Source organism: Hipposideros armiger, unplaced genomic scaffold, assembly GCF_001890085.2.
Source record: "Hipposideros armiger isolate ML-2016 unplaced genomic scaffold, ASM189008v1 scaffold_34, whole genome shotgun sequence".
Taxonomy (NCBI): domain Eukaryota; kingdom Metazoa; phylum Chordata; class Mammalia; order Chiroptera; family Hipposideridae; genus Hipposideros; species Hipposideros armiger.
The window spans coordinates 1,678,863-1,700,338 of NW_017731384.1; the positions used below are offsets into that span (position 1 = coordinate 1,678,863).

General features: G+C 36.9%; 1 protein-coding gene across 11 annotated transcripts in view; it reads left to right on the plus strand.

Annotated features, from left to right (window-relative positions):
- TANC2 (tetratricopeptide repeat, ankyrin repeat and coiled-coil containing 2) overlaps positions 1–21,476 on the plus strand; it is a 302,761-nt gene that overhangs the window by 157,310 nt on the left and 123,975 nt on the right. For all 11 annotated transcript variants that reach the window (XM_019637800.1, XM_019637801.1, XM_019637807.1 and 8 more), the window contains one exon: positions 19,505–19,653. In XM_019637800.1, coding sequence (XP_019493345.1) covers positions 19,505–19,653 — 149 coding nt within the window. The remainder of the gene's footprint in view (positions 1–19,504; positions 19,654–21,476) is intronic.

Below are 21,476 nucleotides of genomic sequence, written 5' to 3' on the forward strand. Positions count from 1 at the left end.
GCCTTGCTTTGCACATTAGACTAAATTGTGCTCTAGGTAAGAAAATCCAGGCTCATAAGGGAATAATATAGATACTATATTACAAAAGTAACACATCTTACCATAATTTGTATCTCAAACGTGTGTCTATCCAAAGCAGTCTTCAGAAACCTCACTGTAAGGCCCAGAGGAACATTCAATGAGAACCATCAGTCTTAGAGATTTCAGTGAAGCATTTAAGGTTTGGATTTTTTAAAGATTTTATTGGGGAATTGGGGGAGGGGAACAGCGCTGAGGAATTGGGGGAAGGGGAACAGACAAGTTGCTGTTATTTTTGTTCTTCAGTCTAGTTGTGGAGGATGTTGCTTCACTGGCCCAAGCTGGCACCATCATTGCGCTCTTCCCAGGTGAGGCAGATCAGTCGCCGGCTTCTGGACGGCCACTCACTGCGGCTGCTAGCCGCTCTTGCTGGCTGCCGGCTACACACGGTAGCCCATGGCAACCCACTGCATCAGGGGACTGCAGCCTAAGCCTAGGCCTTCACCAGCGACCCATGGCAGCCCAGCCCCAGATCGAGCTGCCGTTCACCATCTTAGCTGCAGAGGGCAGTGTCACTGGCCCTCATGTGGGATCCAAACCGGGACCCTCCGGCATCCCAAGCCAGTTCTTAATCAACGCGCCACTCAGCTGGCCCAACATTTAAGGTTCTTGAGCTTGTCAAATGTTGCTTTTCACTTCAGCCAAATGTCATACATTGATGGGATGTGGAACTTCTTGTACATTGGGGGCAGTTATGTAGGCAAGGAGACACTAGTGTAGGTGTAGCCGAGCAATGAGTACTTTCTATCTCTGTCTCTCCAGTGATTACCACTTCCAGTGGGAGAGAATCAGAATAGTGGGGTGTTGTGGTAGAAGATCTTAACGTTTAAAAGCCTGTTCTCTTAGAGAAGTTTCAAACTAATGAGTTTAAAAAAATGCAGAGTCCCTAATCTTACAGTGTTTTCATTCCTAAATAGCAAAATAGAACCATCGTGTGTGTGTGTGTGTGTGTGTGTGTGTGTGTGTGTGTGTGTGTGTGTTTGGAGGATTTTCTTTGCCATTTCTTTGTATATGTTATTTTATCTATTTTTTTTTAGCTGAGCCACCCTGCCACCTGTTGGCAGCTCAGTGGCAGCTCAGCTCAGTCCAGGCCAGGAATCGAACTGGTGACCCTGTTGCTCAGAGCTTACACTCTTGAGAGAGCTCTTAACCAACTGAGCCACTCAGCCGGCCCTGTGTATGTCTGAATTATTAATAGCAATACTACAGGATTATTAAAGATTAAATAGATAAATTTACTTACTGTTTTTTAGGGAGCATATAGTTTTTTTCTTTGTTTTCCCCAGCTTTATTGAGATGTAATTGACATGCAACATTGCTTAAGTTTAAATTGTACATGATCATTTGATATATGTGTACATATTGTGAAATGATTACTGATGAAATTTATAAACAACCTGTCCAAAAAATTGCACCTCCATGCAAAATTTTGCATGTTGTCTAGTTTTAAAAAAATAAAATAAAATATTTAGGTTTGTTTTGCCTATGTAATAGTTTCCCTATCTGAAAAATAATGTCAGCAAACCGAAATTAATGACTCAAAGACTAGAGTATTCTAACGAAGTTGCATTATTGGTAACTCCTATTCCATACCCTAAAGCTAAGCATCGCTATACTCCCCCCTCCAAATGGAGAGATTCCCTAAGAGTTGATTCTTGAACTTAGGCCCTAGGTGAGTTAATTTAAAGAAGGCAGTAATTTAGAAGGGAAGCAAGGGAAAGGAAGGGTAAATAGGAGAGATTCAAATACTTTTACGTTCAAAATATGGGGTCCTATAATTACAGGTTCCTTAGATTTTTGTGCACCTGGCCCAACTTAGGCAGTTTTTTCCTCAGTTGAGGATTGATAATGACATGTGTCATTGATAGCCTAAAATGGATCTAGTTTTCCCATCCACCTCTGGGGGCCGTTCTTCCCTACTTTTTGGCCTTCTGGACCCTCCACATTGAGAGATGGTTCTTAGAACTATGGAAAACAGCTCAGACAATCATCTTAACTTCTAACTTACATTTGACTTTAAAGCAGTAGACAAACAATCGAAATGCCCATCGGTAGACGACTGGATTAAGAAACTGTGGTACATTTACACAATGGAGTATTACTCAGCTATAAAGAAGAAGGAAATCGTACCATTTGCAACGATATGGTTGGACCTAAAAAACATTATGCTAAGTGAAATTAAGTCAGTCAGAAAAAGATAAATACCATATGATCTCACTTATATGTGGAATCTAAAGAACTGAATAAACGAGTAATGTAAACAGAAATAGTCTCAGAGACACAGAGGAAAAACTGACGGTTGCTAGTTTTTGGGGTGGGGGTGGGGATGAGGGAGAAGGGGAAGGGACGAGACAACATAAATTAATAACTACAATATGGCCTCAGGGATAGAAAAGACAGTCTGGGGAATATAATCAGTAATGTTGTAAATATTTTTTAGGGGGCCAGATAGTCTCATGTCTTGTTAGGGAGACTACTTCATGGACGGTGTAGAGGCCTGACCACTGCATTGTACATCTGAAGCTGCCGTTGAACAATATTATATGTCAACTATAATTTAATACATATATAGTCATGGGATGTGGTGTAGAGTGTGGGAATGGAGTCAATGGAATTGTAATAGATATGTATGCTATTGGTGGTGGGGGGCAGTGAATGAGGGGAGGGGGGCTGTCACTTTGTAATGGGTGAAAAGGATAACTATTGCATTGTTTTGTACACCTGAAACTAATAATAATAATAAAAAAGGGGGGGGGGAACAAGAGACAAATTTTTCTACACAAAATACTGTTTGATAAGCATATTTTTAAAAATTAGAATACCTTCATGCTTGCTGTATACACTGCAATTCAACGTTTTCTACTACCTAGCCCTAGCCATGCCAGATATATTAAAACTGAAGGTATCGGAAGGTGTTGGAGTTTGGAACCTCTTCTGTGGATTACTGAGAGTCATTAGTTTTTTTAGGAAGTAGCAAAGAAGAACTGGAGGATAGGAGAATGAAAATATTCCTTACTCTCTCCCTATTAAAACATAAAATTTCAAGGGATTCACAGACTTCCAAAGAGCATATACCAGAGAGTTCCTGATTTAGATCCTTTATTAGCTTACATATGCTACTGTTTGGAATATCATTTGTTATTAACTACTATGGTTTTGTTATACCAGGAAGAAGCATTATGCATGATTCAATAATTGAACACTGAAGTTACTTTGAAAAGAACTAAGGGAGGATTTCCTCAACCAATAACCTCTAGTGGTTTTAGGAAATATTTACTATCTCCAACACTGTGATCATCAAATGACTCTTTTTTTTAAATTGAGGTATAATTGACATACAACATTATATTAATTTCAGGTATGCAGCATAATGATTCAATATTTGTATATATTGTGAAATTATCACCATATCAAATGATTCTTATTCTTGTAACTCTTCCACTGCTCTTTCCTTCCTCCATCTCTGCCACTCATCTTCCCATAGGCTCTATCTAGCTCTTTTCCAACACATTTTTATATTACGTTAAAAATTGTCCGAAGAGATTAACTGCAGTACTCTAACCCCATCATCTTTACTACTATTTCTTTTTTTTATTAGATTCAAGTGTACAAAACAATGCAATAGTTATCCTTTTCACCCCTCACAAAGTGATAACCACCCTCCCCCCATTATTACTACTATTTCTTTTGCCTATTATTTCTGCTAATTCTCCTATCTTTTCATACCCCTAATTGTTTTTGTGAGCTAGATTTAATATTTGAAAATATTTGTAGAAATAATCTGAAGGTAGGATGATTTTTTTTTTCCTCCAGAGAGGTTTTTCATTTGCTTCTGCCACCTGAGACCAGTTCAATCCAAGTTGAGGTTTTGAGGTTTTCCAGTCTAATGAGATGACACAAATCAGGACTGCAAGGCTTCGTTTACTTCTGGTGTATCTTTCCTCCTAGGGTTTAGCTCCTAAGGGTCTCAGCCCAAAGTGTGGGGTGTTTTAATAGAATTTCCACTCTTGGAAGCTCCTAGATTCCAACTCTTTTTCCCCTGACCTTATGAGACAGCCAAAAAAGCACGGCTCATTTGCTCAATCCTTCCTTTCCCGCTAACAAATGCCTCCCCGTTCCCAAGTGGCTCTTCACGCTGGGCGAGATCTCTATTCTGGATTTCCATCTTCTCTCTCTTCTGGTCTTGGTGATTTATCACCACCTTGTAGACCTTTAATGCTTTTTAAAAGATTTTTAAAATATACTTTGTCCAGTTTTTATTTGTTTTCATCAGCTGGAGGGTCTTCAATTACTGAAAGATTCCTGTCATCATTGTTTCCTTTGGGGAAAGAAATTCTAGCATTTGTATTTTTAGATTGCATGCACATCCTAAAGTATATAAAAGTTGCATCTTTGTTTCTCTGGTCTGTGCTCCCCATGAAGCTACATGGAAACAGACTGTACACTAAAACCGTCTTAGAACACTACTTCTTTGGACAAACCAGTCCCCTTAAATTCTGGAAGGTATATAATAAATTAAAATTATATTGTTAGCCAGTTGATGACTTGAAATATAAAGAAGTTCCCTTTTCAAACAGGCTTTTAGGGTTGGCTCATGGTCCATGTCTTTGAGCAAGCTGTCTTCTGTTTGGACTTAGAAACTCAATCTCAACGAAATCAATGTTTTACATCAAAATTTTGACAAGTTTTAACTATCGTTATGATACTCCCATGATACTGAATTGTTGAAAAATTCGCCTTTCTGCTGCTGATCTCCATCTGGTGTTATTTGACCTGTTACAGTTAAATTGGGGAGGGAAATTAAATGTCTGCTTCATTCAGCCACAAACCCCAAGTGTACTTCGTAGATCATTGAGGTAGGTTCTGCATTATTATGTTTTCTGCTTTTATCTTACCTTCTACAATAGCCATAATAGTTAAATTATAACTGTGAGTAGATGAAGTTGATATTTATATTACTGCCAGAGAAGAAAATTTTAATAGGGAGAAGGAGTCATCATGCAAAATGATTGGAGAATTTCTTTTAATGTTTGAAGAGGATCATGAGACAAGCTTATTCCAGTCTGGCTTTCTAGTGCTTGGCTCTGTGACAAACCAATTTTAAAGGAATTTCTTATCTGTTGGTTAATGTTTTATTAAAACATTGAGTATCAAAAGCTACATAATACATTTTTTGTATTATACCACAAGATATCTAATATATATATTAAAGACTCACTCTTTTAATCCATGTGAATTATCTTTGGTATTATAGAACAGAAGGCTACCCTTAAAATCTAAAGGTCTTATTTGTTTTATGTAAACCATTTTTCTAAGTCTTAAAGTGAAAGAACACTTAAAGTGTTAGAACACTGGTTAGAATTGTATACATGTAAAAGTTCCATTACCATGAGCATAAAATATGGACAAGGTTTTCTGGTACCTTACCAGAGCAAGGATTCTTATTTTCTTCGTTAAAATTTGTTCTATACAGTGAATTCTCCAGTACAACGTATGCCTTACCCAGTCCCTCACCAAGTAACAGTTTTTACAGTGACACAGATGATACTGTGTTTGACCAGGAGAAAAGAATGAATTTAACTACAGTAGTCCCCGCATATCCACTAGGGGATAGTTCCAAGATCTCCAGTGGATGCCTGAAACTGAAGATAGCACTGAAAGATATATATATATATATATATATACACACACACACACACACTATGTTTTTTCCTACACATACATACCTATGATAAATTTTAAGGCTTCTCTTTGGCGTATCCAAATTGCCAACATTACTACTCTTGCACTTTGGGGCCATTATTAAGTAAAATAACGGTTACTCGAACACAAGCACTTTGATACCACAACAGTCAATCTGATAACTGAGATGTCTACTAAGTGACTAATGGGCTATCATACACAGCATGGATACACTGGACAAGGGTTCATGGCACAAGATTTTCATCATGCTACTCAGAACTACACACAATTTAAAACTTATGAATTGTTTATTTCTGGAATCTTCCATTTAATAGTTTCAGACCACAGTTGACCATAGGTGACTGAAACTGCGGAAAGCAAAACTGCAGATAAAGGGGGACTTACTGTATAGTTGAATCACCAAAGCATTTTTCTAATGAAAGCATTTTTCTAATGAAAGCTTTTGGGTAACAGTTATCCATCAATCATTTCTTCTCAAATATCCAAACAAAAAATAAACACTAAAATTATTTTTAAAACACCCAATTGAACAGTTTCATACATTTTTTTCTTTTATGCTTACTACTGTATACAGGTGTGACAACTAAGTTCATGAACTTGTTGCAACAATGTTGCTAACGTTTTTTTGGTATCAGAGGGATTATTCATTATGCATTTGTACCAACGAGACAAACATTTAACCAACTTTACTATTTGGAAATGCTGAAAAGTCTGCGTGAAAAAGTTAGATGACCTGAACTTTTTGGCAACAATTCATAGCTCTTGCATCATGACAATGCACCAGCTCACACAGCACTGTCTGTGAGGGAGTTTTTAGCCAGTAAACAAATAACTGTATTGTAACACCCTCCCTACTCACCTGATCTGGCCCCCAATGACTTCTTTCTTTACCTGAAAATAAAGGAAATATTGAAAGGAAGACATTTTGATGATATTCAGGACATCAAGGGTAATACGATGACAACTCTGATGGCCATTCCAGAAAAAGAGTTCCAAAATTGTTTTCAAGGGTGGAATAGGTGCTGGCATCAGTGCATAGCTTCTCATGAGGTGTACTTAGAAGGTGACCGTAGTGACATTCAGCAATGAGGTATGTAGCACTTTTTCTAGGATGAGTTCGCGAACTTAATTGTCCAACTGTGTACACAGTGCTTAATGTAATGACCACTACATAGTAGATGTTCATTCAGTGTGTGCTGAATGAATGAAATGCACCCAAGAAGTCAAAGGAAAAGAAAATGGAAAACTTAGTGTGCTATAAATATATGTAAATGATGTAGTTTTCCCTCTACTAAGAGTATCTCTTTTCACTCTCTAATTTACAAAGGGGCTCATAAGCGTGAACAATTGGAGTCCTGATGTTTTAATCTGTGTTTATAAAGTATAGCAGGTCCTTGAATAACGTAGTTTCATTCAGTGTCATTCATTATAACGTTGGTGAGTTGCCATAGGAACTTAACTATTGTTTATGTCGATTAGCCTATGATAAAATTAGTTTTGTTGTACATAGTTTTGCTTAAAGTTTCAGAGCCTAACAACATGTTAAGTGAGGACTTACTATAACTATGAGAAAGGGTGAAGGGTATTTCTTTCAGTGGTTCTTGATTTGTTATATCTTATTTATTTTAAACTTTCTCCTTCCATGGAAAGAAGGCTGCATAGAAGGCCATTGGCACTAGCATATGGGAAGGGGCATAAAGCTTCACTGGGTCAGAATTCTGCCATGGCAGCCAACTGAGCTGTGAGTGAACCATAGTAAATGTAATTAGAGAACATAATCAATGAGAATAAAACAAAGAATGAGGATTTCGGGCAAATACCTGTTAGCCAAATGTGACACATTTATCTTCCAAGATTAGGAAAAAGGAAAGAAATACAGGAATAAACCGAACACTGTCTTTTGAGAAACTGAATATACTCGTATATACAATAGCCAGAGCAGATATAAAAATAGAACTCTGACCCCCAATCTGAAGCAACCAGCCCAGGAAGCCAGCCTACTGCCTACAAGTCAGACTTGTAGGAAGTGAGACTACCACCTCTAGCAACCAGTCCAGGAAGCCAATAATAACTCCTGTAACAATTGGAACAAAAGGATTGGGGCTTGATTACTAACTGGCACCTTCACTAATATTTATCTCTACTACCAACCAAGGACCTACCAGAGAAAGCAAAACATGCACAGCACACCTAACCAGTCACGTAGGATGCCCCACTTCTAGTTAGCCCACCTTCAGCTTTTCCGTGCCAAGTGCCTCCAATCAGAGCACACCTGAAGCCTTACCTCCCCTTCTCCCCCCGTGAAACTTTTCTACTCCTCTGCCTGCTTTTGAGTATCTGCCAGGTGCAAGTGATGGTGGCTAACTCCCTCACTCTGTAACAAGCTCTAATAAATAGCCTTTGCTTCCTCTTATTTGGGTGGTCTTCATTTATTTCCACAGATTTTTCACATAACATACAGTATTCTAACATAAAACATATATGACTTCCGTGCTTGAACATAAACAAAAATATGTACAAAAAGAAATATTTGTACAAAAAAATGCCTTTTTTGCTAAGTCTCAGACTTAGGTGCATAAAATATAAAGTGATTTTTTTTTTACATTACACTTCATGAGAACAATAGCATAGCACCTGTGGTATTAAAAATGACAAGAACAATATTCCACCTGGAACAACATAGTTGCAAGTTATTTCTTTTCCTGGCCTGGGTCTTTTACACCTTTACCTTAGCATCATCCTCTACAGCCCACTTATGCCATTTTCTCTGGTCTGCACTTTGTGACCTTCATGACAGCTGCCGTGCTGTCACTCCCAGTGTCAAAGGCAGATCTGGACATGACTTCGGAATCTATTAATGCCTTGGTGATGTATCACTTTCCACATTAATTGATTTTGACTTAGTCATCTCGTGGCACTAAAGCTATGCTGGGTGAGGTATGCCAGTATTACAGCTCTTCTCAGACTTCTGCATTAGAATTAACTTATCCTTCAGTTCTTTACAGCATCCTGTTTTACAGCTCTGTTATTAGCCAGATTTTCTTATAACGGTACACTACCACCACTCCCCCTACCTTTATTCCCAGTTGGAAGAACTCAGAGCCAGGTTCCTAGGGTTAAGTTTGAAAATATTATAATGGCATCTCAGTTTCTACCCCAAATTGTTACTCCTAGGAACATTAAAGAAAGTCTCTGTATATATTTAGGGACATGCATGAGGCATTCAGGAGGTAGTCTTTGTCCATCTCCCTTTCCTGTTTAAGAATCCTAATGCCAGACCTGATTAATTCCTGAGTGTCTCCTCCTTGTTTTTCCCAGTTTTGTTGTAAAGCAAGCCCTTGATAACCAGCCTAGATATGTCAGTGTTTTACAGTGAATGTGGAGATTCCCTTTCCAACTCTTAACTACCTTTATATTATATAAATAGGCTTCTGTATCCGCAGAGCTATACACCAAGCACATACCAATACTTGCAATATATACTTCCAACTACATTTATATAAATGTGCTCATTTAAGTTCAAAAGAGGACTACTAGGTCATTATATAAAAATCAGTAGTGTTTCCATATTCTAGCAAAGAACAATTGGAAAATTAAATCCCAAAACAATTTCATTTACAATAGCATCCAAAATCATGAAATAATTAGGGATAAATTTAGAAGAACATGTATACTAAAATTATAAATAAAACATTGCTGAGAAAAATTAAAGACCCAAATAAATGAAGAGATATAACGTATTTATGGGTTAGAGAATTCAGTATTGTTAAAATAGCAATTTTCCCCAAATTGGTTCAACACAATCAGAGGGGAAAAAATGTAGAAATTTAAGAGATTTACATGAGCCTAAATTTGGAAATTTACACGATTCTAAAATTTGTGTGAAAATGCAAATGACCTAGAATGGCCAAAGCAATTTTTCAAAAGAATAGCAAAGTTAAAGGACTTACATTATTCTTCAATAAAGGTGTGAGGGAAGTTCAGTGGGGAAATGAACATTAACTTTTACCTCTTACCATGCACTAAAACTTAAAATGTATTGCAGACCTAAATGTAACAGGAACATGTCTTGGCAACCTTGGGGTAGGCTAAGATTTCTTGGATAGGGCATGCGAAGTGTGAGCTATAAAACAAAAAATTTAAAAGTTGAACTTTATTTAAATTAAAAACTTTTGCTCTTCAAAAGATACTTACGAAAACGGAAAGGCAAGCCATAGAATAAGAGAAAATATAGCATATCTACCTGGGCTGCCAAAAAATGCGTACAAGTGGACACTTTGGTCAACATTGCTCAAGCAACATTTGCCATAATCAGAAGTGTTTGGATGCTGATGGTAACCACTTTGAGCACCTCTTGTAATTGCAGAAGTCAAATGTGACTTGTAGTCATCTTTTGTTATTGGTATATATTGAGTATTACTATTTTAACAGTTTTTTCCTTTCTTAAAATGTGTATACATTTTTTCGGCACCCTCTGTATGTCTGACAGACTTATATACAAAATAAAGAACTCTTACAACTAATTAATAAGAAGAGAACCTAATTTTTTAAATGTACAAAAGATTTGAAGAGACCTTCACAAAAGTATAAGAATGACTGATAAACACATGAAGAGACACTCAACATAATTAGTCATCAGAGAAATGCAAATTAAAACTATGAGATACCGCTGTGCACCCATTAGTATGGCAAATTAAGTTATGGTTGTATTTGAGTCAAATATCTAAAAATTAAATGCTCACAGTAATGCTGTGTAACAAACCACCCTGAAACTTATATCAATCAGAAATAAGCAATTTTTTTCTTACCCATGGATTTGCAATGGTTGGGATGGCTGTTTCAGCCTGCACATTGGCTGAGCACCTCTAGGTTCAAACTGGGGTCAGGTCTGTGCGTGTCCATTCTGGGGCCCAGGCTGAAGGAGCATCAGGTGGAGAGAAGCTCTTCTCTCGATGGATCGCCAGAGCACAAAAACACAAGCCCAAATTTTTATTGTGTTATGTTTTAAACACACCAAAAGAGCCTCTCATGTACCCATCCCCCAGTTCCAATACTTGTTTCGTTGGTTTCTTCCCCCTCTTCTTCGAGTATGCCCAAGGGAACTGAGAAGTAGGGGAATACTTGCAAATCAGCCACTCAGAGTGGAGTTGTGCTAGTGGTGACTGCTTTGATTCTTGATTGCACTTCGGCAGTGAGTCTCACAGTTGGGAGCTCAGTTTGGGGAGCACGGGGAAGAGCCTCCTGGCTTCAGCACTTACTGTGGCAAATTAGCCTTTGCTTTATCAGTCACCCATTTCTCAGTCTTCGTCAGAAAAAGGAAAACTTTAGGTAATCATTTAAGATCTAAGAAATGAATATGTAACCAGGTTTGATTTGGCAATTGAGCGAAGCTAATCATAGGTTATAGAATTCTGTTAAAGAGAAAGCATGGGTTTCTTAATTTGATTAAATATAATACAAATTTCTGAGTAATTTGAAATAGATGAGAACAAGCAGTTTATATTTAACATCTCAAAGGAAAGTGTAAACAGCCCAATGTGAAAATGCTGAGAGAATGCTGAAGATTAAGAAGGGTCTATGAAACTAGACTTTGTGTAGCCTGCCATGTATAGAATACAGATTAGGGATTTGGGTACATTACCTATTAGACATTCATTTCTTGGTACAGTAATTGACATAATATTCAACATAATGATTTGATATTTGTATATGCTGGGAAATGATCAACAAAATAGGTTAGTTATTGTCTGTCGTCATACAAAGTTACTAATTTTTTTTTCTTGTGATGAGAACCTTAAGGTTTATTCTCAACAACTTTCAAATATGCAATACAATATTATTGACTATAGTCACCATGCTGTACATTTACATCCCTGTGATTTATAACTGGAAGTTTATAGCTCTTGACCCCCTTCCCCCGTTTTCTAACCCCCTCCCTTCTGGCACCCACCAATCTGTTCTGTATTTATGTTTTGTTTGATCATTTTTGGTTTTTTTAGATTCCACATATAAGTGAAATCAAATAGTATTTGTTGTTCTCTGTGTCTGACTCATTTCACTTAGCATAAAACCCTCAAGGTTCATCCATGATGTCCCAAATGGCAAGAATTCATTCTCTTTATGGCTGAGTAGTAGTCGTGTGTGTGTGTGTGTGTGTGTGGTACACACCACATCTTTATCCATTCATCTATCGATGGACAATTAGGTTGTTTCCATATCTTGACTATTGTAAATAATGCTGCAGTGAATATAGCGGTGCATATACCTTTTTGAATGTGTTTTTGTTTTCTTTAGATAAATACCCAGAAGTGGAATTGCTGGATCATATGGTAGTTATATTTTTAAATTTTTTTTTGCGAAACCTCCATACTGTTTTCTATAGTGGCTATACCAATTTACATTCCCATCAACAGTGCACGAGGGTTCCCTTTTCTCTACATCCTCACCAACACTTGTTATTTCTTGTCTTTTTGATGATAGCCATTCTAATAGGTGGTATCTCATTGTGGTTTTGATTTGCATTTCCCTGATGATTACTGATGTTGAGCATCTTTTCATGTGCCTTTTGGCCATCTGTATGTCTTCTTTGGAAAAAAATGTCTGTTCACATCTGCCCATTTTTAATCAGATTACTTGTTTTTTATTGAGTTGTATGAGTTCTTTATATATTTTGGCTGTTAACTCCTTATCAGATACATGATTTCCAAATATCTTCTTCCATTCAGTAGCTTGCCTTTTCATTTTGTTAATGGTTTCCTTCATTGTGCAGAAGCTTTTTAGTTTGATGTAGTCCCATTTGTTTATTTTTGCTTCTGTTGCCCTTGCCTTTGGAGTCGAATCAAAAAAATCATTCCCAAGACTGATGTCAGGGAGCTTACCACCTATGGTTTCTTTTAGGACTTTATGGTTTCAGGTCTTACATTGAAGTCTTTAATCTATTTGAGTTAATTTTTGTACGTGGTGTAAGATAGTCAATTTCATTTTTTTGCATTTAGCTGTCCAGTTTTCCCAACACCATTTATTGAAGAGACTGTTCTTTTCCCATTGTAGATTCTTGCCGCCTTTGTCATAAGTTAATTGACCATATACGTGTGGGTTTATTTCTGGGCTCTCTATTCTGTTCTGTTGATTTGTGTGTCTGTTTTTATATTGTGGCATAGTTTTAATCATTGTTTAATTCCTCCGCAGTTTGGCAACTTTAAGTGGAAGGCAGTTTTTGCAAATGTTGTAAAGTATATAAACCATCTCTGAGAGGGGAATTGGAGTCATCAAGAAAAATAAAGACAGTCTTGAAACTTATGTAATGTATTAACCAATGTCAGCCCAACACATTTAATTTAATAATAAAAAAAGTAAAAGACCAAAGTGTTCTGAAATATTCAACACTTGCTTTTTTATAACATCCTATGTCCTGCCTGCATTATATTTCTCAGAGTTTAATTTACTATGACTTCATTAAAATACTTATTTAGTTTTCTAATTTCCCCCATGAGATTATAGTCTTCTTAAGGATAGGGATTATGCTTGTTCATAAATGAATATGTGAGACCTAACACAGGGCTGGACACAGAGGAGCTACTCAGTGAATATTTATTGAATTATTGAATGCTTTCCTATATTGTCTATCATCAGATAATTCTGCTGGATACTGTTAAAGATAAAAATAAACAAAATAACCATGTAAACAATTTGTACTCAATAACATATTTCCTGGCAAAATAATGAGGTGGCTAAGAATCGAGGCTCAGGAGCCAGACAGCCTGGATAAGATTGACTCTGCCACTTAGCTAACTCAAGAGCCATGGGCAACAAGAACTTAATATTTATGTGGCTCACTTTCACTGTCTGTAAGATATGAAATGTGAAGATTAAATGATTTAATACATGTAAAGCACTTACAAAAGTACCAGACAGCAATATCTCAAGGAGGATTAGTTATTGTTATTACTACCAATATTATTGTTCCAGAAATAAAACATTCTTTTAAAACATTGAATATGTTACATTTAATCAGTGTTGATCTTAGAGTTCTGTATTTGGTTGAAGTGATATGTCACACTGAATTTGAATCTGAAAATTGTTCCCTCTGTTCTTTTTCCCTAACTCTTCTGTTAAAAAAAATCAAACTCCTCCATTGTAAGTGTTTCGAGCATGGCCTCTTCCAGGAACCCCCTTCCCTCCTTTTCCTCCCTGCACTCTTCCAAGACAAGTTTGTTTCTTTCTTGCTCTCTAGTGCTCCCTTTAATTTCTAAAATATTTCTTGTATATGTTGGCTTCTCTCGATCCTTATGCCATTGCTCCACTTTAAGTTGTTAACTAAGGAATGGTTAGTAATTTTTTTATACTAATTTTTAAATATATATAGCATTATTTCTCTTTCATAATTCTGGACTTCTTTCTCGGAGGGAAAAAAAACCCCAGGTATTATGAATATTGTTTCATTCTCAAACCCAGTGTCCTTTGTCCTTAATACATTTTCTGTAATTTTTAAAAATTAAAATATTACATAGATACAGAAAGGTACACACATCATAATTATGCAGGTTTACAATTTTATGCCGTGAATGCACTCAGGTAATCACTACCTAAATCAAGATACGGAATATTCCCAGCACTCCAGAAGCTTTGCCATGCTTCCTCTACACCATTTTCCACTCCCCACAAGCATAACCACTATTCTGATTGCCATTATTAATTATTCTTTTACCAGTTCTCAAACTTTATAAAAATTAATCATTTAGTAAATACTCTTTTGAGTCTCTCTTCTTTTGTTCAATAGTATGTTTGTGAGATTCTCTTTTATTGCTGTCGTATCTAATTGTATGTCTACTGTTGATGGCTGTTATGAACAAGTCTGTGAATGTTTGTTTCATATGTATTTTGATGCACCTATTTATACTTCTTTTAGTATATACCTGGCAGTGGATATGTTGGGTCATAAGGTTTTCAGTATGTTCAGCTTAAAATTTTTTCCAAATTGGATGCTACCAATTTACATTGTTACCAGCACAGTAGTATTTAAATGCTCTTTTACCCTATATTGTCAGGTCTTTGTTTGTTTGTTTTGTGTTTTATTCTGCACTGCACATATGTAGTGATATCTCATTGTGGTTTTGATTATCATTTCCCAATAATGTTGACCAGCTTTTCATATGTTTATTGGTCATTTGGCTAGCCTCTTGTAAATTCCTATGTAGATATTTTTTCATCATTTTTTAAATTGGATTGTTTTATTTTTCTTATTGATTCATATGAGTTCCTTATTCTATATACATGTTCTTTGTAGGTATATAAATTAAAAGTTATCTTTGCCAACTCTGTGGCTTGCCTTTTTACTATATTAATGGTGTCTTTGGTAAACAGAAGTTTTTCTTATTAGTAAACTTCACTTTACCAATCTTTTCTTTTGTGGTTGGTTCTTTTTTGGTGCTATTTAAGAACTCTTTCCCTAGTCTTAGGTCATGGAGCTATTCTATTAGGTTATCTTGCAAAAAATTTATTGTTTTACCTTTCGTATTTCAATAATTCATTTTGAATTGATTTTCGTGTATGATAGGTAGGAACAGGTTTCATTTTTTATTCATATCACAGTGACACCTTTATACTAAATAAGGCAATTCTGTATGTACAGATATGCTTCTGGATTCTTTATTCAGTTGCATTGGTCTTTTTATCTATGTTTGTGTCAATCATGTTCTGTCTTAATTTCTTTAGCATTATATTAAACCTTGATGTTAAGTAATAGAGGTCATTCTTCAAGTTTTCTATACTATTCCTGGACCTTTTGATATACATCCAAATTTTAGAATCCTTTAGTTTTTATGATGCTGTATTTCTCATTCAGTGGTCCGGAAGCAAAGCGTAATGCGTAAACACACTACTCCCAAATAGCCAAAATAAAAACCAAGAGCTGTAAATATGAAGTTTTAATAAGCGTAATGTATGGATGCTGTGTGATTTATTTTGTGTAATAGTCTCACAGTGATTATTTTTTAACAACCTACCAGCCATCTTGTTTTGTTTATCATACTCCAAATTCATGATTTTTAAAGAAGCCACCATAGAATTCCACTTAAGAAAAGTACTATATTTGTTTAGGGACATACCTTAATTGGGCATGTTTGTTATGAAGATGACACCCTCTTCACATCGCCTGGATGGCCATGGATGAGACAGAAAGATAGGTAAAATACTTGGTATGAGGAATTAAGAGGAATTTGGAGAGTTTTGAGCTAATACCTGGGCAGAGGGGAGGTAGGGAGTGGCAGCCAGCAACCTGGTGAGAGACAGGAATCAAGGATGACAGTGTAACTTAGGGTTTAAGAGCTTGAGTTCTAGATCCAGGTTACCTGGCTCAGCCACTTAATAGCCACATGAATTCGGGTAAGTTACTTATCCCTTCTGTGCTTCACTTTTCTTTTTTGTAAAATGGAGATGAGTGTTTACCTCATAGGGTGGTCGGGATAATTACATGAGTTAATATATATAAAACACTAAGAATGTACCTCACATGTAGTTAACCCACATATGTGCTAGCTGTTATTATAATTAATAAAAGATAATCTGTGAAAAGTCTAAGATATATTTTTAGTTTTGTGCCTTGATATAATCACCCATCCTTGTCAAGAATGGGGGATTATAGATCACCTTGAATTCCATGTTGCCTTTTTATGTAATTTCTATAAGTTCTCTATTTAGAAATATTGAGTTGTCGGAAAAGTCATGACTTATTTTTTCTGTTTTTCGTTGCAAAAATGCATCATGACTTTTCTGACAACCCAATAAATGTATCTTGATGGGAATCCAAAGAAAAACCTTATACTGACTTTGTTCAGCATCCCTCAGTGAAAAGGTTTGAAAAAGAATCATTCCTATAGTTGATAACCACTGAAAAGTAGCCTAAATAAAAAGAGAACCTAGAAAGCTAATTGCATGGAAAGAATGTAGCGCTCTGGAAGCAGAGGATTAAAATGCATGCCAGAGATCTGGAATTTTAGGGGTTTAAATTTCAGGGCAAAAATGAACCTGAAAGGGGTTTCTTTTTGGAGTGATGAAAATATTATGGAATTAGGGAGTGGTAATGCTTGCATAACCTTACACATATACTAAAAGCCACTGAATTGTACACTTCAAGGGGATAGAGTTTATGGTATGTTAATCATATATCATTTTGAAAAACTGATTCTGACTGGGAGAAGTGGTAGCTCAGTGGCATGGGGTAGGTCCCAACCAGGATGAGTAGAGCATCCGTATGCAAGGTGGCAATGAGCAACAGTGAAATTTATTACCGTAGGAGGAACAGATTAGTAAGGACAACAAGAAGCAGATTTCTCACTATTGAAGAACAGATTTACAACTTGGGAAAGGAGAAAACCTAGCATTAACCCTATGCTATTGAATTGGAATTAGAGCATCACTGTGAACTTGGGGGTTATGTGTTTGTATATGGATTTACAAATATAAATGAATATATGTGTGTACGTGAATGTATGTATACGTGTGTGTGTGTGTATTTGTGTGTGTGTGTGTGTGTGTGTGTGTGTGTGTGTGTAAATATACTGCCTAACTCTGTCCACTGAGTGGACCTGGAGAACAATGACATCCAATAGCAGTGAGCATACCTGATATTCTAAATACCCTTCTCCACTTAAAAGAACCAAGTCTTCTTGGAAAAAGGACTCATTCCAGGATTAGGGCAGGGAAAGTACAAGATGAGCCTGGAACATCTTGTGCCATAAAGCAAAGAAGTGCTCAGAAAATGACAGGAATGTATCAAAAGGTTATAGGAACCGAATTGTGAAAGGGCTTCCCCTGGTCAAAACTGGGACCATTTGAGCAACAAAATAAATAATGATAGTAACAGATTATAACTCAGTGAATAACAGGAATTTTTGAGTTTAGCTAGAGAGATAAATGGTTGAATAGATGGGTGGGTGGGTGGGTGGGTGGATGGATGGATGGATGGATGGATGGATGGGAAATGTACACAGTAGCTAGATTAATGGATTTAGTAAAATCACTATTTGGCAAGCATGATGTTATTTAATTCAACCAAGAAGTATTAATGAATACTTAAGATAGTGGGCAAAAGTTTGTTGAGAAAAGATTCAGACTGATACTTGTGCAACAATGTTCATACTATCATTATTCATAATATCTAATAGGAGGAAACAACCCAAGTGTCCAACATGAGACGAATAGGTAAATGAAATGTGGTATATACATACAATGGAATATTAGACATAAAAAGGAGTGAAATATAAAAAGTGAAATTCTGATGGATGCTATAATATGCTTAAATTATAATATGCTTAAAAACATGCAAAATAAGATAAGTTAGACATAAAAGAACAAACAAATTTGTTCAACTTGTATGAGATACCTAGAATAGGCAAATTCACAGAGAAAGTAAAACAGAGCTTACTAGGGGCTAGTAAGAGGGAGGAATGAGGAGTTACTTAATGGTACAGAATTTTGGGGGTGGGGGAGATTAAAAAGCTCTGGAAATGGTGGTGATGGTTGCACATTGTGAATGTATTGGGTTGTCGGAAAAGTCATGATGTATTTTTCTGTGTTTTTCATTGCAAAAATGCGTCATGGCTTTTCCGACAACCCAATACTATCCTGAATTTTGCACTTAAAATGGTTAAAATGGCAGATTTCGTAATGTATATTTTATAACAAAAATATTTTTAATTTAGAAATTTGTTGCAGAATGGGATATTTACATAGTCTCAAAGTATCCTCTCACAAAATACTTCCTCATTACAAAGAAAAAAAATGTGTAATTTTAGAATTTGGAAAAATATGGCACACACTACCATAACCAATTGATCAAAGTTAACACAGCATTACTTTTGTTGTATTCCTGCCAAAAAGCATAACCTGAATCAAATCATGAGGTAATATTAGATAAATTCAAATTGAGGGACATTGTGTAAACAACTGGCCTATAATCTTCAAAAGTGTCAAGGTCATGAAAATTAAGAAAAGACTGAAAAACTGTTCCAGATCAAAAGAGATAAAAGAGAACTTGAGAACCAAATGCACTGCATAATCATGAATTGTTGGATCCTTTTGTTAGAAAGGACATTACTGGGACAAGTGTCAAAACTTAAATGGGGTCTGTGGATGAGATCATAATAATGTAAAATGTTAGTTTCCTGATTTCTGTACTGGTACTGTGGTTATGTAAGAGAACGTCCTTGTTTATAGGAAATACATATTATCTGGGGATGATGGGACTTCATGTCAGTGCTTTCAAATGGTTAAAGGAAAGAAATACTTTTTGTACTATCCTTGAAACTTTTTTGTACATTTGAATTGATTTCAAAAAAACAAAAAATATATATTTATGCAAACTGTAAGAAAAAAAAAGATAAAAGAACCTGAGTGAAGGTGGTGATTGTGGTCAGGAACTAGATCCCAGCATTAGGACTATATTGGAAAGCTGACTGCCAAAGAAATGGGAAACTATTTCTATTCAGTAAGTTACAAAAGCGTTCCAAGCCCATTTTGAGTAAATAAATAGAGGATAATTTGAGTAGACTGTTCATCAATTATTTAAAAGTGGGAAAATAGGGTTCTAGACAGGGACCTTGTAATTTTGGATTTAGAATTTGAAAACAAAAGAAAATGACCAAACTGAATGTAAGAATAGTTGCAGAGCTAGGCTGTTTTTTTTTTTTTTAAATTCATGTGTTTCAATGTCTTCCTGTTTTAGGTGATGCTGAACAGGAACTTGGTCCCCCTCCATCTGTAGATGAGGCTGCAAACACACTCATGACTCGTCTGGGTTTCCTCCTGGGAGAGAAAGTCACAGAAGTTCAGCCAGGTGACCAATATAACATGGAAGTACAGGATGAAAGTCAGGTAAACTGCTTGTTACCAGCTTTGAAACATGGGATGAATCAGCCTGTTGTACCAGGAAAGGAAAAATGGTGTGTGTGTGTGTGTGTGTGTGTGTTGGAAAGAATGATCCTAATTGTCGAATGCCTTTTGAAGCCTGGAGATAATTTAATTTTCCGCAATCACTGTATTTCTTCAGTTTATGAAACATCTTATATTGGGTTGTCGGAAAAGTCATGACACGTGTTTGCAACAGATGGCACTAGTTCATTTTTGGAAGTACTGGAGTCATTCGCATTTATGTTATTGCTATGTCATTTGACAGCTGACAGCTCTCGCTTCATTCTAAAAAAAAAACTGAGCGGTTTGGTTGAGTTTTGGAGATTTTACAACAAGTTGAAGATGGAAGACCAAACTGTGCATTTTTGCCATATTTTACTGTTTTACTTCCATAAAGGGAAGAACACATGTCAAGCTTGTGAAAAGTTGCATAAAGTTTACGGTGACAATGTTTTACAAGAACGTTGGTGCCAACAATGGTTCACAAAATTCCGTGCTGATGATTTTGATCTCAATGACGCTCCTCGGTCAGGGAGGCCCACCGAGGTTGATGATGACAAAATAAAGGCATTGGTCGAGTCAAACCCACGTTACACAACACAAGAGATTGCAGAAACATTGAACATCCATCATTCAAGCGTTCACGACCACCTGAAGAAGCTGGGATACGTAAGCAAACTCGATATTTGGGTTCCACGTGAACTCAAAGAAGTTCATTTGACAGCGCATATAAACATCTGCAATATGCTCATTAAATGTGAGGAAAACAATCCTTTTTAAAAAAAAAGATTTTATTGGGGAATTGGGAGGGGAACAGTGTTGGGAAATAGGGGAAGGGGACCAGCCAAGTTGTTGTCCTCCAATCTTTGTTGTGGATGGTGCCAGTCACCATCTGGCTTCCCATTGGCAGCTTATAGCCTTTAAGCTCAAGTTGCTGTGTTCAATCTTAGTTGAGGGTGGGCGTAGTCACCATCCCATGCGGGAGTCAAACCAGCAGCCTTGTTAAGAGTGCACGCTCTATCCACTGAGCCCTCCGGGTGGCAGCTCAGCTCAGGGTGCTGAGTTCAGTCTTAGTTGCGGGTGGGCAGACCACCATCCCATGTGGAACTCTCACCCGGCAGCCTTGTTGTTAAGAGTGCATGCCCTATTCATTAAGCCGTTCGGGCAGCAGCTCAGCTCAAGGCGCTGAGTTCAGTCTTAGTTGCGAGTGGGCGTAGCCACCATCAAACAGGCAATCTTGTTGTTACATCAGCTGAGCCATCCTGCCACCTGTTGGCAACTCAGCAACAGCTCAGCTCAAGCACAGCATCACTGGCCCATGTGGAAATCGAACCAGCAGCCCTGTTGCTCAGAGCTCACGCTCTTAAGCCAACTTTTAACCAACTGAGCCACTCACCTGGCCCGAAAACCATCCTTTTTTGAAGCTACTGATAACTGATGATGAGAAGTGGATTGTTTACAACAATGTGGTGCGCAAACAGTCTTGGTCCCGACGTGATGCTTCACCTCAAATGACATCGAAAGCAGACATGCATGAGAGGAAGGTTATGCTCTCAGTGTGGTGGGATTTTAAAGGTGTCTATTTTTCGAGCTCCTACCAAGAAACCAAACAATCAATTCAAATGTGTACTTTCGACAATTGGACAGTTTGAATGAATCCATCATCCAGAAACGTCCAGAGATTGTTAATTGTAAAGGACTTGTGTTCCATCGCAACAACGTGAAACCACACACAAGTTTGATCACCCGTCAAAAATTATTGGAGCTTGGGGCCGGCCGAGTGGCGC